This window comes from Triturus cristatus, chromosome 9 (genome assembly GCF_964204655.1).
Source record: "Triturus cristatus chromosome 9, aTriCri1.1, whole genome shotgun sequence".
In the NCBI taxonomy this organism is placed as follows: domain Eukaryota; kingdom Metazoa; phylum Chordata; class Amphibia; order Caudata; family Salamandridae; genus Triturus; species Triturus cristatus.
This window is the reverse complement of record NC_140592.1, coordinates 12,184,714-12,211,803: the sequence shown is the minus strand read 5'-3', so window position 1 is coordinate 12,211,803 and position 27,090 is coordinate 12,184,714. Positions and strand designations below refer to the sequence as shown.

The 27,090-nt window shown below is 46.9% G+C and overlaps 1 protein-coding gene across 1 annotated transcript in view; it reads left to right on the top strand.

The window, feature by feature from the left end:
- LOC146797257 (semaphorin-3A-like) overlaps positions 1 to 27,090 on the top strand; it is a 366,005-nt gene that overhangs the window by 199,250 nt on the left and 139,665 nt on the right. Inside the window, exons 5-8 of the mRNA XM_085624230.1 lie at positions 696 to 789; positions 3,220 to 3,339; positions 6,741 to 6,886; positions 8,180 to 8,294. Coding sequence (XP_085480356.1) covers positions 696 to 789; positions 3,220 to 3,339; positions 6,741 to 6,886; positions 8,180 to 8,294 — 475 coding nt within the window. The remainder of the gene's footprint in view (positions 1 to 695; positions 790 to 3,219; positions 3,340 to 6,740; positions 6,887 to 8,179; positions 8,295 to 27,090) is intronic.

Here is a 27,090-nt window from a genome sequence, read left to right as displayed (position 1 = left end):
TCTCCCAAGACCCAGTTGTCCCTGGACACCCAAAAAAGTTGAAACGAGTTGGTATAAGCATCAAGTTCTGATCTTTGACTGCTCCTCATAAAGGAAGCATAAAAGGGTGAGTTTTACTCACTAGGGGTTGGGATAGAATTTTTTTTTTTTTAGTTTTCTTAGACTGACAGGCTATGTCTGTGTCTGGAAGCAGAACCCCCATGATGGAGAGAAGAAGATGAGGGAGGCTGGGACTCGGGGCAATGAATATTACGATGTGTAACAGGTCCAACTCTACACGCGTGTCTGAAGAGTCATCGCATATTAATACACCCCCTGATGATTATTGTACCATTGCTAGTGGATTCCTGGGGGTCCTCTTGCAGAAAGGACAGGAAAAGCTTAGATTACAGGAAGTAAAGGCTGGCCCAAGACTATGGCCGGTCTAATAGGACTCTTGTAAGGGTGAGTCTAGGGAGCAGTATGAACTATTAGGACCATAAGATGAGGGCTGGCTGCGACAGCAAACACCGGAAACCCCTAGGTGACCTGGGATTTAAACTAGTTTTCTCTGGGGTTTTTGCTCTCTCAAGGAATGAACTGATTGGTCCATCCTGTACAGAAGATAGTGACTTTAGAGCATGATGGTTAAACATTTATAAGTATGAGAAGTGCGGTGGCGGAGACCAACCTGTCCCTGTTTTGATTCCTTCTAGGATGGACCCTCGGTTCTCGAGCTGGAACAGACAGAGTGCGGGAAAGGCAAGTGCCCGTACGACCCCCAGCAGCAGGTGGCTACCGCGCTGATTGGTGAGTCAATGGCCATGGAAAATGAGAGCTGGGCTACTATTGAAAAATAAATATATAGTATGCAGTAGCAAAGGCACTGGGTCTGGGATTGGCTGTGGACATTTTGGCTTTGGCAATGCTTATTTTGTTTGTGAATGCTATTTGTATGAAGGCACGCATTGTATGAAAACAAGCAAATGTATGTTTTTTATGTGAAAGCACACAATGCACCAGTGACCCTGACAGTGAAGGGAGCCCATTATTGGGAGGGTGTTCCTGTTGCACAAGAGCAAAATGCTGTCACTCACAGTTGGGTCAGCCAATGGCTGACGTGGACTCATTCTGTGCCACATGCTATAAGCTGTGGTGGGTGGGAGCAAAATGTGACTGGCACTACAGCAGACCAATGGATGAAGAGGGCTGAATTAAGGCCCCTGTAAGTATGAATATGATGTATATTTTATTAAAGATAAAAGATCTTGGCTAATGCCAGGCCTAAAAAAAGAGCAAAAAAGACATGTAAGTGACTGAGGAGCAAGCAGTCCTTTGTAGACTTGAAAGCTAACAACAAAATTGTGAGTTGGCAAAATACATGTATCTTATCTGCAAGATTGTGTGTTGTTGTTTTTTGCTACATTAAAAGAAAAACTGTAGAAAATATTCCTCTTGATAATCTGGACATCACAAAGCCTCCCTGTATTGTTTTGTGGAGAGAATTCGGCCCAAATTGAGACATACACAGAAGCTGTTGTATATGCAAAAGGTTTGGAGAAACTTCTATTATATAGTTTAATGGTTCTAATCAAAATCTCACAATTATATTACCTAAAAGCCATTGTCCCTATAAACATGACTTTGTCATCCAGAGATCAATCAATCAATCAGGGTACTTGTAAAGCGCGCTACTTACCCATGAGGGTCTCAAGGCGCTGAGGGGTGGGAAGTGGGGGGGGGGTGCCACTACTGCTCGAAGAGCCAGGTCTTGAGGAGTCTTCTGAAGGCGAGTAGGTCTTGGGTCTGTCGTAGATGGGTTGGGAGGGTGATCCAGGTTTTGCTGCGAGGTAAGAGAAGGATCTGCCGCCGGCGGTCGTACGTTGGGTGCGGGGGACATCTGCGAGGGCGAGGTTGGCAGAGCGGAGCTGGCGGTTGGGGGTGTAGAAGCTGAGTCTGCTGTTCAGGTAGGCTGGTCCGGCGTTGTGGAGTGCTTTCCGTGCCTGGGTGAGGAGCTTGAAGGTGATCCTCTTGTCGATGGGGAGCCAGTGCAGGTCTCTCAGGACGGGGGTGATGTGGCTGCGTCGGGGGCGTTGACGATCAGTCGGGCGGAGGCGTTTTGAATGCATTGTAGCCGCCGTTGGTGTTCGGCTGGGATTCCTGCATAGAGTGTGTTGCCGTAGTCCAGTCTGCTGCTGACGAGGGCCTGTGTCACTGTTCTTCTTGTTTCGGTCGGGATCCATTTGTAGATCCGGCGGAGCATGCGTAGGGTGTTGTAGCAGGAGGAGGAGACAGCGTTGACTTGCTTGGACATGGAGAGGGAGGAGTCGAGGATGAATCCTAGGTTGCGTGCGTGGTCGATTGGTGTTGGTGCTGTCCCCAGAACGGTCGGCCACCAGGAGTCGTCCCAGGCTGAGGGGTGGGTCCGAGGATGAGGACCTCCGTCTTGTCCGAGTTCAGTTTCAGACGGTTGTTCCTCCTCCAGTCGGTGATGGCCTTCATGCCCTCGTGAATGTTGGTTTTGGCGGTGTGAGGGTCCTTGGTGAGGGAGAGGATGAGCTGGGTGTCGTCGGCATAGGAGATGATGTTGAGGTTGTGGTGGTGGGCCACTTGTGCGAGGGGGGCCATGTAGATGTTGAACAGCGTCGGGCTGAGGGATGAGCCCTGGGGGACGCCGCAGATGATGTCGGTGGCTTCTGACCGGAAAGGTGGGAGGCGGACGCTCTGGGTTCTGCCGGAGAGGAAGGACGAGGTCCAGTCAAGGGCCTTCTCTTGGATTCCGGCTTCTTGGAGGCGTGTCTTTAGGGTGCGATGGCAGACCGTGTCGAATGCGGCTGACAGGTCCAGGAGGATGAGGGCTGATGTTTCGCCGTTGTCCAGTTGGTGTCTGATGTCGTCTGTGGCGGCGATGAGGGCTGTCTCAGTGCTGTGGTTACGTCTGAATCCGGATTGGGACGGGTCCAGGATGTTGTTGTCTTCGAGGTGGCGGGTCAGTTGAATGTTGACAATTTTCTCGATTACCTTTGCCAGGAACGGGAGCAGGGAGATGGGTCGGAAGTTCTTGAGATGGATATCTCTCAAATGTTTTCATCAATCACGACATCTCTTGCCCTTTGTGGGTCATCAATGCGATGCAATAGCTAAACCTTGACAGTAATAAAACCCATGGTGTCATTGACCAAAGAATGAGAATGTTGCTGTCTCAGAAACGTTTGTGTGATGTTGTTTGTCTTCCTTCAGATGGAGAACTCTACGCAGGGATCTCTTCGGACTTCATGAGCAGAGATGCCGGCTTCTTCCGCAGTCTTGGACATCGTCACATGATAAGGACGGAGCAGTACGACTCCAGGTGGCTGCAAGGTGAGCTCCATGGACCACCACTAAGCGAAATGTGGTGGGGCAGCACGGGAGCAGTGCGAGGGGGCTGAAACACAAAAATAATTATTTACCTGAAGGTCTTCTGCTCACCGCTCGGCTCGCCGGTCTTCTCCTCTGGGCACCGGCTGAAGCTCGCACCTTCCCCTGTGGCCGATCCCAAGGCGGCTCTCACCATGAGAGCAGTGTCGGGTCTGAGCGGAGCGGGCTTGTTTTGTACTTCATCTGGAGCTGGGAGCCTGTGCCTGCTGCTCTCTCCACCCAGCAACACAGCTGGGTCGGAGAGATGTCAGTGCGCATGACAGTTTGGCCGTCTGAAGACAGCCGGCCAAACCATCATGCACACTGACAGCCGTGCTCACCACTCCTCCTCCCCCTGCTGCAGTGCTGTGGCCCGCCACTGAGATTCAGCCACAGGACAAAAAATGAAATGATATGCGTTTAGATCATTTTATTTTTCTTTTGCCTCTACGGGCAGTAGGGCAACGCTCCTCTGCCAGAGCGGAGCCACCCCTGCGGACTACCCTAACATAGGCGGCTACAAGGTGAGCTCCACTGACCATCCTAGGACAGGAGGCTGCAAGGTGAGCTCCACTGACCATCCTAGGACAGGAGGCTGCAGAATGGGACTGGCAACCGTAATTGAGAGGGGGTGACTTACCTCCTTAACTTCCCCATCTCTTAATGTCTCATTCATCTATTGATGCAGTTTTAGGAGCTCAAACATTCAACCCAGAAGGTTGGAACAATTGGTAAGTCGTGATACGAGAGAAAAATAGCGAGAAACAGAGAGAGACAGATGGACAGAATAACAGAGAGAAAGAAAGATAAAGATAAAGAAAGAGAGGACGAAACACCAAGGGGCATATTAACTTAGGAACAGGGAAAATTAATGCTAAGGGCGCTTAGCGTTAATTTTTTTAACCCCCGCTATCGCTGGATAATATCGCCTGGTTATCGCATTATTAACAATGCTAACCGCCTAGGCGATAAAAAATCCAGCGTTAGCGGCATGTTGGGAGGTTATCGCTGGTAATGCAGCGATAAAACTACAAGGATAGGAATATCCTTGTGGATAGCCCATGGTGGATTTAGCCATGTAATCCACCTCCCATTGGATTACATGGCTAAGTCTGAAAATTAGCAGACGTAAAAAAGCAGCGTTAACCGTGGTTAGCGCTGCTTTTTTTGTCTCTAACAGGGATAGCGTGAAGCTTGATAATAGGAGAAATGTCGCTTAGCAACATTTCTCCTATTATTTTGCTCTGGAACGCCCACTTTGCATCTCATTAGAGATGCAAAGGGAAGCGTAGTGAAAAAGGGTGCTAACATGCGATTTTGCATGTTAGCACCCTGTTGTTGATAGGGCGATATTTTTATCTCCGCTTCTTTGGCTTTTAAAGCCAAAAAAGCGGATATAAAGCCCTTGTTAATATGCCCCCAAGTGAGAGAGCAACAGAGATTCTGGGGCATATTATCAAGACAGGCGATAAAATTATCGCCGCTTTAGCGGCAGAAAACTGCCGCTAAATCGGCGATAATGGGCTTGCTAATATGCTCTATGGAATTCCAATTGAAGCTCAGGTTAGATGTCCTTCACATCTAACATGGGCTTCAATTGGAATTCCATAGAGCATATTATCAAGCCCATTATCGCCGATTTAGCGGCAGTTTTCTGCCGCTAAAGCGGCGATAATTTTATCGCCTGTCTTGATAATATGACCCAAAGAGAGTGACAGTGAGAAAGACAAAGTGAGTGACTAAACAGAGAGAGAAACAGAGCGAGGGAGACACAAAGGGGCATATCTACAAGGCGGCGAGATACAATTATCCCCGCTTTTGCGTCCGTTTTCGGCCGAAAAGCGGCGATAATTTTATCGTTATATTAGCAAGCTCACGCTATCGCGTGAAACCTTGCCTTAGCGCCTGAATTCCTAACGTCCATCTTTGCATCTTTAATGAGATGCAAAGTGGGCGTTCCTCCCCAGGATAACGGAAGAAATGTCCCTAAGCGATATTTCTCCTATTATCAAGCCTCACGCAAAGCAGCATAGCGACAAGAAAAGTAGCGATAACCTGTGTTATCGCTACTTTCCTTGCGCCTGCTTTGAAACTGACTTAGCCATGATATTCTATGGAAGGTGGATATCATGGCTAAGTATGTGAGGCCCTATCAGCAAGCTATCGCCAAACTTTGTGAGATTATTGCTGGGTTTCCAGCGATAATCTCACATTTGGCAGCTAGCGCTAGGATTTTTATCGCTTTTGAGATAAGCGTTGCTAATAGCACGCTATCTCAGCGATAAAAATCCACGCTAGCCGGTGATAATTATCCTAGCGCTAAGTGCGCTTAGCGATAATTATCGCCGGATGTTGCTGATATGCCCCAAAGAGAAATAGTGATGAGATAAAGAAGGAGAAAGAGAAGTAGAGTGCTACAGAGACAGTGAGAAAGAGGCAGGGAGAGACAGAGATAGAGAGTAGGCAAAGGTAGAAAGACTGACTATTGGGGGGCAGAGAAAGAAAGAGAGGTGCAAGAGAGGGATACAAACAGAAAGCCTGAATCAAACACAGAGAAACTGAGGGGGGAAAAGGAACAAAGAGGTGAAAACAGGATGTAAAGATGCTAAAGGGTCACAACAAAAAACAGCTAGGAGGGCATGGAGAGAAACTGGTACCTGGAGCATGAAGGGCCTCCCAGAGGAGCCCTGCAGGGCACGGAATCAGGCGATTCCAACATGTTTGACACCAAAGACGACAGAGTTCTTTACAGCCAGTTTAGAGTGAGCCATCCCGTAATGACTCATGGCCACTCTATATATCGCAATGGCAGATGCATTTACAACGACTGAAGAAACGACTCCGATGGTCTAAGGGGTGTCCTGCTTATACAGGTGCACCCTCACACTTATAACCAAGCACCCTGCATTTCAGATTGAAAGGCCTGCCTTAGGGGTGACTTATAGGTTTTAGGTGTAGTGACCTCAGATATAAGAGAACGTATATCAGTTGTAAGTGGTGCTAGCACCAGCTCAGACAAGCTGCAATGGCAGGCATGGAGTCACCATATGAGTGCTCTCTCATGGTTGGCAAAATATATGCTGCAGCCCATGGGGGACCCCTGGTGTACCTATGCCCTGGGTACCTTAGTGCCATATACTAGGGACTTACGTGGGTACGCCAGTAGCAAATCTGGGGTGTACCTAAGTACTCACCACGGTGCAATTTAGGGAGGAAGCACAGAGACTGGAGTCCTGAGTAACAGGATCCCAGTCAGACGAGTCAGAAAAACATAATGACCCCAGCAAAAAATGGGGGTGACCATGAAAGCAGATCTGACTTTCCTTCATCCATTTTATGATTGATTGTTTATTTCCCCGCTACAGACCCAAAGTTTGTGAAGGTCCAGGTGATGCCAGAAAGCGACAGCGAAGAAGACGACAAGGTGTACTTGTTCTTCACCGAGCGGGCCCAGGAGGCAGAGGGTGGTGGAGGAAAGGTCATCTACTCCCGAGTATCCCGTGTGTGTAAGGTGGGTCCCTTCAGTGGTCGGAGTCACGCCTCTTGAGTTTGTATTGTATTTAGCACTTGTATAGCGCTTCGCAACCACTAGAATAGTCAAAGCACTGTGTAATCCTCGAGTGGTTTGTGAATCAGGGCCTGTGTGGATGGTAGGTAGATTATAGGCTCTGTAACCTGTCTGAGATGATTTGGGGTTGTGTGTGAGATCGGGGTATGTTGGATTGGCTTGGATGGTGTTGCATCTGGTTGGTGTGTGTGGCGTGGCATTGGGTTTTTTAGGATTGGCTTACATGGAATTGTGTTCGTGTTTTGTGCTTTGTTGACATGGATTTAGGGTTAGAGACGGTGTTGTGCTGGGAAGCATGGTGTTGCATTTTGGTGTCTAGTGTGGTCTGGTGTTGGGCTGGTTTGCATGGAATTGTGTTGGTGTTTTGTGTTCTGTTGGCATGGATTTAGGGTTAGAGACGGTGTTGTGCTGGGAAGCATGGTGTTGCATTTTGGTGTCTAGTGTGGTCTGGTGTTGGGCTGGTTTGCATGGAATTGTGTTGGTGTTTTGTGTTCTGTTGGCATGGATTTAGGGTTAGAGACGGTGTTGTGCTGGGAAGCATGGTGTTGCATTTTGGTGACTAGTGTGGTCTGGTGTTGGCTTGGTTTCCATGGAATTGTGCTGGTGTGCTGGGTTCTATTGGCTTGGACTTTTTGCATTGGGCTAGAAGCAGTGTTGTGCCGGGATGCTCGGTGTTGTATGGCGTTGCATTTGGTTGGCTTGAGAGGTGTGAGTTGTGTTGCTGTATGTGGCATTATGCTGGTTTGTGTTGGTTTGCGCTGTATGCCAACAGCACCGCTGGGTTCATGACTTAAATGTTCAAGTCTTTAGTACATAATCTCATAACTAGGCGCTTCTAGGTCCTTCTTGGAGCTTCTATGTGCTTTTTGGAGCTTCTGAGAGCTTATATGTGCTTCAAGGAGCTTCAAGGAGCTTCGATGTGCTTCAAAGAGCTTCTAGGACCTTTGATGTGCTTCAAGGAGCTTCTAGATGCTTCTAGGAGCTTCGATGTGCTTTAAGAAGCTTCTAGGTGCTTCTTGGAGCTTCTATGTGCTTCTTGGAGCTTATGAGAGTTTCTATGTGCTTCAACGAGATTCTAGGTGCTTCTCTGAGATTCTAAGGGCTTCTAGGAGCTTTTTCTTCACCCTGTACTAAGGAACAGATGGGGTGGGGGGCTCCTATCCATGTTCTCCCTCCCCACATACCTGCCCCTTCATGGTGCACCGCCTCACACCTCCATGCTCTTTTCACCCCCAGAATGACATCGGAGGGCAGCGCAGCCTGGTCCATAAATGGAGTACCTTCTTGAAGGCCCGCCTGGTGTGCTCCGCCCCGGGGCCGGGGGGCATCGAAACCCACTTCGATGAGCTGAGTAAGTACACGCGCCAGCGACACTTTTATTGTAATTAAAATCCTGTTGGAAACATTATAATTGTATGTATTGATGCGCAATCACGTGTGTATCAGAAACACAAACCCAGTTACACAGTGTTACAGACGCAGTCTGCCCTCCGTTGGGTGGGCACGGGGGCCCGGGCAAAGTTTAATTATGACAGTGAAGTTCATGAAAGTCTTTGACTTTGCAGTACACGAAATACACGCATTTTCTCAGTATTTGGCACTATGAAGTGTTTAATGTGTGCCTGTGATAGACTGGTTCATCCAGAAAGTGTCATGCCAGGATACAATCTGTTCTCGAACCAGCGTCCTGCTGGTATCTCTGAAGGCTTTTTTTGTGCAAGGTGTACCCATGCCAAAACAAATCCGCACGAGCAGCAGGGAAGCCACAGTTAGCTCTGAAAGGATAATTTGGCAACACTTTCTAATAGAATGGCACACAATGTCACATGAAACGCAGCCGCCGTGGATGCCCAGTGGCTGCACCCTTCACCTGGCACAGCGGCAGATGTGAGGGGCTGGCGTCTCTTGGGGCCAAGGGTCAATCCATCTAACTAATCAGTATGGACCCTGGCAGAGGGCACCCCTGAACCCCAACCCGCAGCTGGGTCGAGGCACGTGCGTCATAGAAATGAGGTCAGCATTTGAGAGGCCGTCACTCCTCTCCTCAATCTTGGGAGAGACACTGAGTTAAAGATGGGCACTGGCCCGGGCACCTTTCTGCGGGAAGGGGCTCTACGCTTGCAGGTCCCGGGCACCTTTCTACGGGAAGGGGCTCTACGCTTGCAGGTCCCGGGCACCTTTCTGCGGGAAGGGGCTTTACGCTTGCAGGTCCCGGGCACCTTTCTGCGGGAAGGGGCTCTACGCGCACACACCGCAGGTCCCGGGCACCTTTTCTGCGGGAAGGGGCTCTACGCTTGCAGGTCCCGGGCACCTTTCTGCGGGAAGGGGCTCTACGCTTGCAGGTCCCGGGCACCTTTCTGCGGGAAGGGGCTCTACGCGCACACACTGCAGGTCCCGGGCACCTTTCTGCGGGAAGTGGCTCTACGCGCACACACCGCAGGTCCCGGGCACCTTTTCTGCGGGAAGGGGCTCTACGCTTGCAGGTCCCGGGCACCTTTCTGTGGGAAAGGGCTCTACGCTTGCAGGTCCCGGGCACCTTTCTGCGGGAAGGGGCTCTACGCTTGCAGGTCCCGGGCACCTTTCTGCGGGAAGGGGCTCTACGCGCACACACTGCAGGTCCCGGGCACCTTTCTGCGGGAAGTGGCTCTACGCGCACACACCGCAGGTCCCGGACACCTTTTCTGCGGGAAGGGGCTCTACGCTTGCAGGTCCCGGGCACCTTTCTGCGGGAAGGGGCTCTACGCTTGCAGGTCCCGGGCACCTTTCTGCGGGAAGGGGCTCTACGCGCACACACTGCAGGTCCCGGGCACCTTTCTGCGGGAAGTGGCTCTACGCGCACACACCGCAGGTCCCGGGCACCTTTTCTGCGGGAAGGGGCTCTACGCTTGCAGGTCCCGGGCACCTTTCTGCGGGAAGGGGCTCTACGCTTGCAGGTCCCGGGCACCTTTCTGCGGGAAGGGGCTCTACGCTTGCAGGTCCCGGGCACCTTTCTGCGGGAAGGGGCTCTACGCGCACACACCGCAGGTCCCGGGCACCTTTCTGCGGGAAGGGGCTCTACGCGCACACACTGCAGGTCCCGGGCACCTTTCTGCGGGAAGGGGCTCTACGCTTGCAGGTCCCGGGCACCTTTCTGCGGGAAGGGGCTCTACGCGCACACACTGCAGGTCCCGGGCACCTTTCTGCGGGAAGGGGCTCTACGCGCACACACTGCAGGTCCCGGGCACCTTTCTGCGGGAAGGGGCTCTACGCGCACACACCGCAGGTCCCGGGCAGCAGCACGAGGAGGTGGAAGTAGAGAGGAAGATGGAAAGGGAACCAGAGAAAGGGAAGAGGGACAGATAATCAAAAAAGTAAAAGAATGGCAAAAAACGAAATGTCAGTAAATTAAAAATAGAGTGGACAAAGATGGAACAGCAAGGGCCTGAACTGAATTGAATTAGAAACCAGCGCCCGCAGTGCAAACAGGTCTGGCTGGTGAATGAAAGTGCCTCATCTGTCATCGATGGGTTTCTGAATGTTCGATTCATGCAGCATTCGCTCCAACATTTGCTGCTGCACTTCTCGCCCTAAGTGGGATGGGCATGCCCACTCGTGGGTCCTTGCTCTCTGCGCCACTGGATTCAAGTGAGCCTGGCTGAAGAAGGGTGACATACCCCGAAACTGGTCCCAGGATGCTTGGTTCCGGTCCAGGGAGGACCTGGCTTGGCAGTTCAGCTTGGACTGTTCCCATGGGGCACAGGGTCAGGCTGATTTGCATATGGCCATGTCTAAACTGGGGTGACGTGGTGAGCAAAAGAACGATGGATTCAACCCAGATCTCTTGACGGGGGTGAATGTTTGATTAATTCAGCATTCCGTCCATCATTTGTTGCCGCATCACAGTGACACTCAATAAGTCTTCACACATGCACTCTGTCACTCATCTTTGAACTCATTCACCCATTCATCTATCCACTGACTCACTCCTGCATTCACCCTCTGGGACAAGGGAATCAAACACACAAACTCAACAACATATGCAGGAGAGCAGAAAGCAAGCTACCCAGCACCACTGCAAAGAGATCTACTTTGCCATCTTAAGAAACATTCAAATAAAGAGGGAGAATGAATGATGGGGGAATTATAAAAGAAGAAATTTGAAACATAAAGGGCTGGTCATCCAGCCCTGACACTGAAGCGTTCTAAATTTTAGGTGTATGTACACATATGATTACAAAATGCAGCCATTCACAGGGCAAGAGAGCCGATGACGGATATGGGCTGAACCATTACCCCATGCAGTGCACTTTCATGGTCTGAAGTAGAAGGCGCATGATACTCGGAGAGATCAGTGGCAGAACACATCTGCCACAAAGGCCCTCTGTGTATCTATAGGGATATATATTTATACTTACATATGTACTATTTAATTATTATTTTAATTTTGAGATCCTAAGAAGAGATTCTAGTAATAAGTATAACAGTGCAAACGTTCTCCCCTAGGGTTTGTCAGAGGTGGTAGGCAATACCAACATCCTTCCCTATAAAAGGGATCTGTGACATTTCATGTAGCAAGATACCTATCTGCCGGGATTAACGGCAAACTCACCATGAAACGACAAGTCAACGCAGTCGCCGCCTCCTGCTTCCACACTCTTCGCTCGATCCACAGAACCTTCAGATGGATCCCAGACATCACCAGAAAATCCGTCACCGTGGCCCTCGTCACCAGCCATCACAACTGCGGCAACGCTCTGTACGCAGACATCTCCTCCCAGCTCCTCAAAAGACTCCAGACCATACATAATGCAGCAGCCAGACTCATCCTGGACCTCCCCAAACAAACCCACATCACCCCCACCTAATTGACCTCCACAGGCTCCCCATCCAGAAGAGATGCCAGTTCAAGATCCTCGCGCACTCCTACAAAGCTCTTCACAGTCAAGGACAATCCTACATCAACCATTGACTCCACTTCCATGTACTCGCAAGGCACCTACGCTCCTCCTCTCTTGCCCTCACACACACCCCCTGCATCCATCGCACCTGCAGTGGTGGCCGCTCCTCCTCTCTTGCCCTCGCACACACCCCCTGCATCCATCGCACCTGCAGTGGGGGCCGCTCCTCCTCTCTCGCCCTCGCACACACCCCCTGCATCCATCGCACCTGCAGTGGTGGCCGCTCCTCCTCTCTCGCCCTCGCACACACCCCCTGCATCCATTGCACCTGCAGTGGGGGCCGCTCCTCCTCTCTCGCCCTCGCACACACCCCCTGCATCCATCGCACCTGCAGTGGTGGTCGCTCCTCCTCTCTTGCCCTCACACACACCCCCTGCATCCATCGCACCTGCAGTGGTGGCCGCTCCTCCTCTCTCGCCCTCGCACACACCCCCTGCATCCATCGCACCTGCAGTGGGGGCCGCTCCTCCTCTCTCGCCCTCGCACACACACCCTGCATCCATCGCACCTGCAGTGGGGGCCGCTCCTTCTTCTACATCGCTGCCAAGACCTGGAACGACCTTCTCCTCCAGCTCCTTATTGCCTCCTCACTGGCAGACTTCAGAAAGAGACTCAAGACCTGGCTCTACGATGGAGACACAGCGCCCAGATACCCCTAGGGGTGAGAGCACAGCGCTATACAAATGCTGATTGATTGATTCAGCATAGAGAGAAAACGATCCGCCCTTTCATGCCTATTGACTTTAGCACATGCTTTTCACATATGTCAGGTCTACTGTGTTTATCACAACTTTATATCATAAACTGATCAGACCTTCGGCATCCGAAATATTTTTTCCTAGTGAACCAATCAGACCTCTGGCTGGTCTCAACTGCTCGTTACCAAACCACTGAGCCCTCTTACACTGAGCCTAAGCTTCCCACAAGACAACCACGAGGCAGATAGTCATAAAATTAAATATTATACACAATTACAAATGAAAAAAAACACAATGCCAGCACTCCCAGGGGCCTAAGAGGGATTCTGACAGGGCAAACCATCCATGCCAAACATTTGTCAGCAGGGGTAACCCGCACCAAAACCCTTGCTTACTAGATTAATCTGTGGGATGACCATGAAACAAAATGCGTAACTGTAGGTTTTACTACAGAGCAATAACAATCTACCCTTAAATACCTATTCACTTTAACTTATGCTTTTCACAATCGATGTGTCCGGCCTACCGTCTTCATCAAAACCCTTTTCATTATAAACAATCAGGTCAATAGCCTTTATCATTGGCTCGTCACTGAAGCCACCCCAGACCTACTGTGCTGGTCATAACTCTTCCCACGAGGGAACCAACATGTGTACGGTAATGAAATAACTAATATGTACAAATTACAATTGTCAAAACAATAGTACTTAACCCTACTACAGTAATCTATTAGATTCCATGTAACAAAATACCTTCCTACAGGCTTTAGCGTAGTGTAATAACAATCCACCCTTAACTCCTTCGCCGCTGCAGGAATTCCGCCGCGGCGCTGGGGGGGTTTGGGGGCAGTTGCGATGCCGCCGTGCTCGTGACGGAACCACTCCATCATGAGTCACGGGCGAGCTGTGCTCATGACGGAGTGGTTCCGTCACGACTCCGCCCACTGCGCTAATCGCCCGCACAGGCGGGGAATTAGCGCCGCGTGGGCGGAGCGGCCGTCAACGGCCGCAGCATGACGGAACCACTCCGTCATGAGCACACGGCGCCCGTGGCTCATGGCGGAGTGGTTCCGTCATGAGCACGGAACGGGTTAAAAGCCTACTGGCTTTGTCAAAACGTTCGTTATGAACTGATCACACCTAAGGAATTTGACATAATGTTTGTAAGTGAAGTGAAGCCTCTACCCTTTACCATTGGCTTGGCACTGCATACGACACAGGCATACAGAAGTGTGCATAAGGTGGTGACCGTCTGGAATGCACTTATACATTTACAAATACGTACAAAATTACAAAACAATCTACAACGTCTCTCAACAGGGTCTAACAAGAATCCTGACAGTGTAATTCTACTCCTAGGGTTTGTCAGAGTGGATGACTGAGTCCAAAACCCTTGCACACTATTTACATCTGTGAGATTACATGAGATTACATGAGATTACATGCAACCCATCACCTTTCTATGGCCCGTTACATAATGTGATGACATTGTGATAGAGGCATATAGGATTTACCATACGCTTTTCACAATAAATAAGCCAGGTCTACTGCTTTTGTAATAACTTGTTATAATAAACTGGCCAGACCCACGACATCGGCCATGAGACTTCCTTGCACACCAATCACGCTGATAACTGTCATCACTGGCTTGTCATGATAGCAAACTCGGTCCTACTGTACTGAGCACAAGCTGTCCCACAAGGCAGCCATCGGCATACCGTTGTCAAATTAAATATATGCACCAAATGACAGTTGCAAAATACTGTCTCTTCTAACGGCTTAAAAAGGATTCTCACAGAGCAAACCTTCTATATCAACGGCGTGTCGCAACGAGTAACCAACTTTAAAAAACTATGTAACAAACATCCTATCTGTAGGCTTCAATTCAGAGCGATAACAAGTCACCCTTAAATGCCTATTGACTTTATTATATGCATTTCACAATTAACATGCCAGGCCTATTGCCTTTATCATAACCTTTCATAAGAAACCATCAGGCCTATGGCATTTATATTTGGCTTGTCGCCATTACCCACAAAGCCTACTGTACCGAGCGTACGCTTTCAACAAGGCAACCATGCTTAACCCAGTCCTAAAAGTACAAACATTACAGCTGGCAAGGAACGATACCGTCTCTCTTGAAACAGCCTAACAAGGATTATTGTCGGGCATGTCTTCTGTCCCACAGTTTGTTCACTTGGATCACCAACACCAAAACCCTTTCCTACTAAGGTAATCTGTGAAAACCCATGTAACAAAATCCCTGCCTTTAACATATTCTTTTGACAGTAAGTAAGCCAGGCTCACTGGCCTACATAGAAAAGAGATGAAACCTATGAAATCTGGCGTGACTTTTCCCAATGAACTGATGAAGCCGCTACCTTTTACCATTGCCCTCTACCTTGCCCAGTCCAGGTTTATTCAAATGCACATAAACTGGCAGCCATCATGCATACAATAATAAAATTACAAATATATTGAAAAATACAGCATATATCACATTCTACAACCCCTCCTTACATGGAGGAATTACAATCATCACAGTGAAGACCCCCAGGGTGAGTCAGAGTGGGGAGCCAATGACAAACCCCCTTGCTAATTGTGGTAATCTGTGGGACGACTTATAAAAAAACACCTGTCTGCAGCCTATTACTCACCGTGAGAACACCCACCTGTGAAAGGCCTACTGGCTTTAACAAATGCTTTCTCAACCAATATGCTGGATCAGCTGCCTTTGTCATAAGGAGACCAGACCTAGGGCACTGGACATAGCGTTTCCGGTGCACCAGTCAGGCCTGGAGCTTATCACCATAACCAACTCAGGCCCACAGTTTTGAGTGTAAGGTTTTCCACAAGGCAATCGTCGGACGCACAGTCATGGAATTAGAAGGGGATGCAGAGTTACAGACTGCTAAGCAAAGTACTATCACCCCTGAAACTGCTTAATTCACACAGAGAAAACCTTTATCCACAGTTTGTCACCACGGCCGACCAACACTAAAACATTTGCCTACTACAATAATCGGTGATATTCCATGTAACAAAACACCCATCTGTAGGCTTGAATACAGAGTACTAACAATCCACACTTAGAGGCCTTCGGACTTTACATATGCTTATCGCAATAGAAATGTCATAACATTTCATATTAAACAGATCAGGCCTAAAGCAATCATTATTGGCGGCCACCATAACTAACTCAGTCCTGCTGTAGCAAACACGAGCTTTACCACAAGCCAAGGAGCGCAATAAAGGCACTCTTTTTATTGGAAGCACACAAATTCGGCCCAATCAAATCCTGTACTCAGGGGGCCCAGCGTGTGGGCGGAGCCTAAGCCCTTCTCTTGGCAGTACACTGGAAGCTCTTTTTCATTGATCACATAAGGTCAGACAACAGTTGCAATGTCAAACCTGACCTAAAAATCCATGTTAATTAGTGTAACCCAGAACATCCCGCACCGCTCGCAAACACAAAACTGCTCTCTGAAGTCTAAAGCTAAGGATGGAAGGAGGGTGCAGGGCCTGTGATACTTTCCTCTTCACTGCCCTCCTCCCATCTCTGCTGCTGCCAGAGAAAAACAAACACAGTGCATGATCTGGCTAGGTAAGGCACTGTAACAGCATTGCCATGTCACGTGTGTGCCCCTGAAAGTTCAAGCTCAGGCAGCCATCCTTCTGTCTCAGGCAGCTGAACAAAGAAACAAAACAATCACAGCTGCATGGAGGAGAATCCGTTTTTTCTGTGGAAGCACACACCGTCTGCCCAATCAAAACATGTACTCTTGGCGCCCAACGTGTGGGCGGAGCCAAACCTTTCTCTAGAACACTCCTGAAAACTGTTTTTAAGGCTGTTCACACTACATTCCGCGAAAACCGTCCCGTAAAGTCAGACTTAAAAAGGAGCAGAAAAGGGACGAATAGGAAGATAAAACTGCACAAACGGAAAAACTGCTACAGAAAAAAGGGAAAGACAGTAGAATATTTAGAAATAGGAAACAGTGACAAGAGAAAAAGAACCAGCAAAGAATAAACAGGTGCAAACAGGTGAAGGGAAAAGGCAGAATTCAAAAATTGGAACAGACAACTACTGGAATAGCTTGGAAGCGACTGCACTCATTCTGTAAAAACTTGAAAACCTTTACATATTTTTTGTTCAGAATAAATGTTCTAATTCATTTTTTCCCAACTCAGTGTCGTTTTAAATGGATTTGAGAACTCGGATCTTAGACATGCAGACATGAAAAGACTGCTTTGTGTCTGTGGTGTTGCAGTTTGTTGGCTCTAAAAGGTGTTGTTGGCAGTATTTTAATCTGTGAGCTGTAAAATGTCCTGTGCTTGATGTTATCACCATAATTCCCCAAATTTCACATCATTTGATTTGGTATTATAAAAAATAAAATCTGGCAATAAAAATCAAAATAACAATTACAGCTTTCACTGCCAACAAACTGAAATGCCAAAACATCACTGCCCTAAATCTGTATATATGTCTTGCTGCCAACACCGCTGACATAAACCCGTTTTTGGGATGTGGCCAACACTGTCAAGAAATTCAAATACCTTTGGCACCAAACTGTTTACCTGAGATGGGCCCAAGCTCTTCTCAGAATACGTGCAGCTTTTAGGGACCCCAGTCATTCTTGGGTCTGTGGTACTTGTGGTGACAGTCAGGGCTTTAGGAGGGGTGAAAAAACTGGGTGGGGGGAGGTATCTCTCAAAGGGGCGTGGCCAATGTAATTAAGAGCATAGCTAAAAAACACAAAGGCAAAAAATCTGTGCTTAGCATAGTGACCCGCCCCACTGGTATTTTGCTGTTTCTGTCATTGCAACCTGGTGCATTATACAACAAGTAACATCATACCTACAACAAGTCAGGACTATTGGCTTTGTCAATGGTTGTTAGTTGCATAAGATAAATAAGCAACAGCTGTGGCTTCGTTGTACATACTACTGAAAATGCTTCAGTTCTGACATGGTGAGGCTGTGATAGAACTGTACCGAGTCTCTTTGAAGTTACATCAAAGGCTGTGAAAGGTGGCACTGCTGCAGAGTGAAGATTTGTTTTCACCCTCAGGGTGAGGGAAAAATGGAGACCCGTCTCAGCACCTGCTTTTTAGAGCCGCCAGTGCTGAGAACCGGCAGGACCCGGCCCACTTAAAACCCTGGTGACAGTGTTCCTGCCAATGTGGAGACGTTTGATATTAGCCATACATTTCGCTGTCTCACATACGTCTCTAAATCTGAACAGTCTGGTTCAATAAGAAGGGGGGCCAGAAGTAAGTGCTCATGGGTACCGTCTGGCACTCTGAAGGGAGGGGAGGGGAGGGCCAGGGAGGGTCTGCAGGCTAGAGGAACGGTGAGTGTCGGCGGCACCTTCCGGCACACTGAAGGGAGCAGAACAGGGTTGGATTGGGATAAAAATTGGCCCAGGCACACCCAAAAAAAGTGGCCCACCTTTGCGTATTGCCTTTCCACATAACACTGCTTCAGTGAATTTGTATGAAAATAAAGGGGGTGAGGGGCATGTTTTATGAACTTCACTTAGATTTTTTAAAAATGCACAGATGAGTTCACACTGCTGACCCACACATGAATGCAAGTGAGACCACCTCTGCTCAGGCCCCCTGCCCCCCCTCCATCAGCATCCATTAATGGCCCGGCCCAGCTGTAGAAATGGAGTGACACCTCCGCCCATCCGTCTCTAGAAAGGCCACTGAGGCACCCACTGGGCCGCTGGCAGCATCCTAACAGCACAGACAGCCCCCAGGCTGCCCAAAAAAGCAGCCCACAGCTGGAACTCGGCTACCGGACATTTCTCGAGTACCTACGTTACCAATCCGACCCTGGGCGGGAGCCCGGGGAGGGTCAGGAGGATAGAGGAACGCCAAGTGTCGGCAGCACCTGCCCGCACAGGGAGCTGAACCCCAGGATGGGTGGGAGTGCTCCGGTGGAAAAGGGCAAATTTACATATCCTCCTTGCGTCACAGACCCATCGTCACACTAACTCATTCACACACGCATTCATTGGTGGGGCCCATAACACCAACACTCATACATCTCACACGAATCTGCGCACAGGAGGGAAAGAAGCGCTGGACATGTGGGGGTACCTTGTTACCTATCGGGAGAAACATTCTTTACATTATATACATTATATACATCAGTACCTATAGAATCCTAGCTTTAACAACAAGGCACTGCACCACTTGGTCGATGGACCAATTAGTTGGACTGGTTGATGGTGATTTACAACCAGCTAAAACACATTTAAAGTTTCGGAACCTTTCAGTTAATCAGTACCTTATTAAAGAATCACAGACTCATTTCTCATTAATCAAGTTTAGTTTATCTAATTAATTCACTCCGTTCAGCATAGTCAAAATTTCAGTCAAATCAGAATTCTAATGAGCAATTTCTTACACTTTGATCTTGAACACAAATTAACATGACAATGATATTTACCTAAATTCGAATATTGACTACCAATTTCCGGAAGAACCCGTCAACCCACAGCATAACTCAAAATCCCTTCAGATGAAATCAGCCTGTTAGCCTTAATAGGAACTCGATTTAAATCCAAGAAAGTCCCTCTCAGCACGACAACAGTCCCATAAATGTAGCCAAGGGACCAGGTGATCGCGCTAATGAATCGAACTCCACACCAACAGTCACCAACGGAGAAAATGGTACCGACCCTTCTCTACTAAATACCCCCCTATGATAGCCTTTTCCCCCTTACTTCTAGAACAAATAGGCAACAATTTTAAAGCAGAAGTGTTCTGATTGGCTAAATCCTCTGAATTTGCAAGAAGTGATTACTTTCCCATGTTCGCTTTGCTTCCCATGGGACAGAGTAGGACATCTCTCAAAACTGTATTCTTTCTTTCAGGTTCACAGGCGAAAGTTCCAAAGTAACAACATGTAAACCTTCTGGTACAGGTCGCCATTGTCTTTTCAGTCATTCACTCTAGCTGGGTCCTGGCAATCCTCCACGTTCCTATCCTTGACAAGGAACACGTAGTCTCGTGGTTAGAGGACGCCTGGAGATCTTCAGAGCCATCCGAGTCTGCGCAGTAGGCATCGCGCTCACCTGACGGTGGCCACTTCCGAACTGCATTTTGAATACCGCGGCCTAGTAGGCCCGAATACCAACTTAAGCAAAAACAAAACATAAATGTAATTAATATATGGAAATGAAGTTTCTAATGTTTATACCCGCACTAATCCCAATATATATTAGTATTCTCCTTGCTTATAGCAACATTTAAAGCAATAATACTCACCTTTCCGCAATACCAGGAGCACAAACCATCACAGAAGCAACACAAATCATGCCATCCTCTATTTCAACACTTCCTATACTTAGTTTGCGTACCACAGTTAATCATTAAGGGGCATATTAACAAGTGCTTTATCTCCGGTTTTTTGGCTTTAAAAGCCAAAGCAGCGGAGATAGAAATATCGCCCTATTAACATGCAAAATGGCATGTTAGCACCCTTTTTCACTACGCTTCCATGCAAAGTGGGCATTCCAGAGCAAAATAATAGGAGAAATGTCGCTAAGCGACATTTCTCCTATTATCAAGCTTCACGCTAACCCTGTTGGAGACAAAAAAAGCAGCACTAACCACGGTTAACGCTGCTTTTTTACGTCTGCTCATTTTCAGACTTAGCCATGTAATCCAATGAGAGGTTGAAAAACCAGAACCTTTTGGGTCTGGCGGCGCAGGGTACGCCTAAAATCTCCGGAGTTCACCTGCTCAGCTACACAGAGACACGGGACAGTCTGTCGGCGTTAGAAGATCAGATTTTATTAGCTGCAGCTAGTACAGTTATCCCAGAAGTACACAAGGTAGGTTCTCAGGAGACTGCCACTTCACTCTGTGGCGCACAACTTATATACTATATAGGTAACATATACATTAACCAAATACACTCCCAGAACATACAGGAAAGAGCCAATAGGGAAAGTTGGAAAACATGAAAGAAACAATAGGAGAGATTGGAAAACAAAAGTGTCAGATGACTCGAAGAAACCTCTCCTCCAACTATGTTTGTCACCCCTCCCTCAATCTAATTTATTAATGGATTCGTAATTAACTTGCAGGTGGCGAGATACGTTTGTGTGTATTGGAGGACAGTTGTGAAGCGAGAGAATGCTAGCAGAAGACAGTGAAGGCCAGACGATAAGATAAAGTCAGAAAAGAATAGTGTGAACCAACAGATAGTTGAGACGGAGATTAGAAAACCAGACGGGGATTAGTGTACTCGGCCAGTCCTAACACCAGCTTTGTAAATAGAGGGAGAAAGGCTGTTTTTTAACACGAAGCTGCAGAAAAAGCAGAATAGACTTTGTTCGCCGTGCTGCCTGAGTGATGGCAACACAAAATGGCAGCGGAGCACAAAATGGCGGGTCGATTCGATTGCGATCGGAAATCGAAGTTCCTCAGACCCTCCTTTTGCCAGAACTCAGGCAAGATAGACTCATGTTAATCTGAGTCAATATCGATAGCCATGAGGTCATCGAGCTGTTGCTGTAACATCATTCTTATGTTTTCTGTTACTTGTGGTTTGGGTTTAGGGATGCACATAGTAGCACATAGGTCACAGATGGCGGGACCACAGTGTATACAAAGGCAACAAGAAAAGATAATGGTCAGAATTATTCCAAGGAATGTCAATACTTTCCAACCCCATTTGGACAGTAGTCCCCAAAACCACTCCGTAAAGGACCAATCTCCTTCGTCCTGGTGAATAGACTCAGAGATTATGTGCAACTTGGAGATAGCTTGGTATACTGTTGGAGCGTCATTAGGTATGAAAATACAGCAACTTGACCTGTAGTTCTGCCGTGATGTTACTTAAGGCTCCTACAGTGATGTCTATTGTGGTCTCTACGACACGAACCAGTTGCCATATATTTCTGCTGTTAGCCATTGGACCCCAGAAGGGAAGAAATCCTTTGAGGAAATCTCCTCCCACTTGTCCTGCTGTGTCCTTCGAATCAATAATCCCTCTGCCGTATCTGTTTCGATGATGATTTGCGGAAGCGGTGTAAGTAGGAGAAAGAAGGAAAGCTATATAGCAAGTACCAGAGAAACTCGTTGGCAACCACTTATAAGCCCTATTGTAACAAATGAAATATGTGCCTTGAGATGGCACTAGAGGAGGCGAGTTTTGAGAGGAGTAAATGTACGTGTGGGAACAGTTATTTCTTTGTGTGGTGTCAGAAGAGCGATCGTTAATTTGTAGACAGAAATTTCCCTGATGAGGAATCGTCCAAATCGGTGGAGATTTTCTTTGCTTGACCTTATCATTAAGGCTAGTGATGTAATGGGTGACGTTCCAGTTTGTATACGCTTTTCTTTCATCGACGAAAATCTTACTATTTTCCATGATTTTAGCCATAGCTACCATTCCCTTAATTAATGAGCTATGACTAAAATCCGGACCACCAATATATGAACTAATGGATTGTTTAAATTTGCTTTGGTAGGCATTGGAGAAAATGACAAAATAGGCCCAAGCAGAACCCTCATAGGAAAACGGGAGAACTAAATATGGCATTCCTTTTTCTGTGGTATGCGGCATAAGTCCACACACCCAACAGTCAGTCGTATTGACCACTAACTGGTGCTGATGCAATAACTGGACAAAGGAATTGTTATAATATTCAGTTCTTCTAATGAGTTTGTGTTGAGGAAGGGTATGAAAGAGATGTGGAGAGACAGTAGAAGAAGACGAAGAGGAAGAAGGAGAGACAACTTTTTACTGCAGAGCATAAATAATCCAACCTATAAACGCCAAAGCAATACACAATAATATAATAATACATAAGGTTATATTGAAACGACTGTACATTAATTTTCAGGATTCTTTCTTTATTTCATCCTTTCTTTCTCTTTTGCTTTGTGTAGTTTCCATCTTTCTAATGGATGCTCACGGCAATCTTCCTCGATCACTCAATTATGATTATCTGCCGTCCTATGACACTGCAAGTCCTGCAGGCCTATTGCCACTACTCAGGTCGCAATCAAGACTCCTACCGTGACCCTGCAACCGGGACAGAATACTACACAAGAGAGAAATTTCAAGAGTTCTTTGTTCTAGGTCTTAGATTGTAGTGTTCTTTTCCAGGTGTGGTCTGATTTTGGAACAATGTTCGAGGATTAGTCGTATTCAAGCGACGACGTGCTGGTATTGCTTCCTGCAGGATGTCGTCGTCCTCTTTCTCAGACAGTGTCCCACTCAGGCGTGCATCACTAAGGGGCACGAATCGTGGAACCTTTTCACTTTCAAAGTCACCAACACCTCTACGAACCCACTGATCAAAGGGCAAAGGCAAAGGCACTTTCTTGCAATGCACGCCGTGAATCCAATTTTTCTTTCCTTCGACCTTAACTGCTGTTCTCGTGGTGAGCAAAACCATCCGGGGCTCTCTCCATCTGGGTTCCAAATTTCTCGTCCTTTGGAAATTCTTGGTACAGACCCAGTCACCTGGCTGAATGGAATGACCTGGGTCTGTGGAGGCCTCCGGCAGAGCACTCTGAACCTGTTGATGGAGAACACGCAATTTATTCGTAAGATCATGCAGGTAGTCAATCAACATTGGATATGGCAAGTCTGAGTATTTCTTAGGGCGAGGGACTCCCCATACATTAGCAGGGCGTCCAAAAACCACTTCGTAAGGGCTAAGTCCCAAACGAGAGTGTACTGCAGTTCTGGTGGACAGCAGAGCCAATGGCAAAGCATCGGGTCAATTGAGTCCTGTACTCGCTTGAACCTTTGCTAGTTTTAACTTCAAGGTTCCGTTGTAACACTCTACTAAACCCGCTGACTGTGGATGATTTGCCGCATGGAACTTTTGCTTGATACCAAGACCTGCGCAAACTTTTTGAATGACTTGGCCAACAAATTCGCTCCCATTGTCACTCCAGACAATGCGCGGCAAACCAAACCTGGGGAAGAACTCTTTTAATAGAACTTTAGCTGTTGCTAAGGCTGTGTTGTCTTTGAAAGGGTATGCTTCTATCCATCTTGAAAAGGCACATACTAGCACCAGAACGTATTTAAGGTTGTTGCATCGTTCCATATGAATATAATCGATTTGCAACACCTCAAATGGATATGTCGGAGGAGCAAAGTGACCCGCTGGGGTTGGGGTTCCCTTTCCCGGATTGTACATTAAACAAATAATACAATGTTTCACTACATTATCTGCGCATTTTGGGATTTGTTCGTTTTTCCACACTGGAGCTAGAAGTTTGCATGCACTTAAGTGGGCTGGACCATGTGCCATAGTATCCACTGGGAGTAAAGGAAATAAGAAGACAACAGCTGACCAAGGTCAAGCACCTCAATTCCAATAATATTGTGTATCCAAAGTTAAGTGCAACAACTCCCCGCATCCGCTGTTGAAAGATGCCAATCAATAGAACAGTCCAAAACAAAAAATGGAAGGTGCACTATAATAAAAGTCAAGAATAGAAAATACACTGGAAATCCAAAATGATTCTTCTTTTATTCGTAGTTGTTTGACTAAAAAAGGCACACAGCCAACGCGTTTCGTCCGCTAGTGCCACGGGAACTTCGTCAGGGCTGTAACAATCACAAAGACATTTTTTTACACATAGATATACATGTATATACATTTAAAAAACTCACAATACTAAAGACCAAGCCACAATACAACACTTTAGGAACAGTAAATGTGCATACAAACATATAAAATTAGAAAAAAACATAAAAACATTTTTTATACACAAGGACAGAATGAGTTACCCAGAACCAAAGCAACCAATAAATTATAAAAAGTCACGTATTGTAAATAGAAAACCAATCAGTACATTTGAATTTCACAAAGTGAAAACATATAATCCTAAATATTAAGTCCAAAAGGTGAAACTAAAAAGATAACAAGGGAGACAAGCATTGGGTTCAATAGGTCTCGGCTTTGGGACCTTATAAGTGTTTAGTTATCCAGCACAATATCCTTGGTACAACAACATTAACTGTTGCATGGCTAAACACTTATAAGGTCCCAAAGGCGACACCCATTGGCTATGCAAATGCTTGTTTTGACATGCTATAATTTTGAAGTAGTAAAGGGATTAGGAAGCATAAACTTTGCCTCTGTGCCCTTAATGCCATTAGTAGGAAAGAATTATGCCCTAGTGTTGCAAATGCGTCACTACGCTAAAAAGAAAAAAAGATAAGTTGTGTTATGTGGGTGAAACAATAGTAGACAATTTATCAGAGGGCGAAATACATTCACGCAGAAAAAAGGGTGAAATTGCAAGAGGAAAATGTAGCACGCTGATGAGGAGCCAGACAGTAAGAGGGAACAGAACACCCACAAATTGGAGTCAATAATCTAAAATATATCTGGAAACAACATATGTAAGACCAGCAGTACAGCCACTAAATTCTGCACCTAAAATGTACTTCATCAACAAATGCAAAAAGCTGAAAAGCATAATTTTCAGACACTCACCTAAGGCTCATATGTGATAAGCAGGGGCGGCTGGTGACATTTGAAAGTGGTGAGGCGTAAAATGATTGGTATAATTCACCGTTACGAGCGAGCGCAGCGAGCGAGCCCGAACCCCTATAAGGAGGGTTCGGGGGGGTTCTCCCCCCGAGAAAATTTTGAAAAAAGAGAAGAGAAATGGTGCATTTTCAAGCAAATTTGAGAAAGCAGGAAGGTTAATAAAGCAATTGTGAAAGTGCAGTTATAACATTAATAAAGAGATGTCATATAACAATAAATAAATACCTATAAAGGACTGTATTACAGTACAACGTTACTTAGCATAAAACATAACAATCCTAAAATCTGAAATTTGGCTAATTTCAGTTTTATATTCACACTTTTAGTTAACTTCAAATAATGGTCAGTCCCATTTCAACAATAATGGCCTCTTCTGTTTTTAGTTCATTGCCTTTTCACATCCTCCCCATGTCTGCATGACGTCTTGTCTTTATGCTGCTGAGTCCTGCATGGCAAAGCAGTGTGCTGAAGTCCTCTGCTTCCTGACTACATACCCTTTTTATTTTCCACCATCTAAACATCCCTCTGCAACAGCATGTTTGTCCCGTAATTTATCATATAACTTCAAACTCTTATTACAAAAAATCTAATTTTCAAAGATGTACGTAGCTCGTGTTATGCCTCGTGGCTCACCTAGCCACAAGGCAATGCAGCACAGTCATCACCGGCATGCATAGTGGCCATGTGAACTCAAGGGGTCATGATGGACTATGTCATTAGGAGATGGCGGTGCAAATTCAATACTAACGTTCTGAGTGAGGTAAAGCAAAGGTAAGGTAAGCTGCAGTGTGTCTTACCACTAATTTCTTATGTGGCCATTTATAAAGAGGATGTGAGGAGCAGAGAACACACTTCGAGGCACTTTAGATGTTCCACGGAGTTTATGCTGGTATTCAGTGGGAAATTTAAAGAAGAATCAATGACAGTGGGCGCAGCTCGATATTCTTCAATGCTATCACCAGCTGCAAATAGTTTAATTGAAGCCAAGATGGAGCACTTCTAAAAATCATGTTTTCGGGCTCTCCCCTTAAGTGTGGGTTCAATGCATTCCACAATCTAGAGCCCAGGTCTCCATGTTTAATCCGATTGAACGATCATTGGGTAACAAAGTGTGCTGATGCAGAAAGCAGGATTCTGTATGGTATTAGACTTTGAAGGCATGTGTATCTTAACCATCTACCTCAATAGGACTTGTTGATGGAGCTTATGTCCACTGAGAACCACTGTAGTGTTTTTCAAGCTGGCGTTTGTGCTCATGCACCTTTAGGTGCGGGCACAGTCTGACAGCTCAGCTCAGCGGAGAGGACTTTGCAAACCGTCAAAGAGCTTATTTGTGAGCCTGGTGCACTTGATGGTGTAGTAACGAAAACGTGCATTTGCGTTTCAAATGTCCGATCCTGCAGCAGCACACTTACAAAGCCCACACATCATGTGTGGGCTTTGTAAGTGTGCTGCTGCAGGATCGGACATTTGAAACGCAAATGCATGCACGTTTTCGTACATGCCAACATTTCAGAAGAGCAAAGTGGGAGATGTAAAAAAAAAAATCGGGAGAATGGGGCCTTGAATCGGGTTACTGTCATGTGTGACACATGACAGTAACCCGATTCAAGGCCCTATTCTCCCGATTTTTTTTTTTTACATCTCCCACTTTGCTCTTCTGAAATGTTGGCATGTACGAAAACGTGCATTTGCGTTTCAAATGTCCGATCCTGCAGCAGCATGCACTTCCAAAGCCCACACATAACGTAACCCGATTCAAGGCCCCATTCTCCCGCTTTTAGCAGCAATGTAGATGCATGTCCGCACCACCTAGAATCTCAACAGAGAACAGAATCTAGTTTACCTTTCTCGACAAACACCACGGTCACGATGGCACTGGCAGTCACGTCAGTCACGAGTCCTCGACGACCGTCACACGAGTCACGACGGGTCCGGGAGAGCTGACACACACTGTACACTG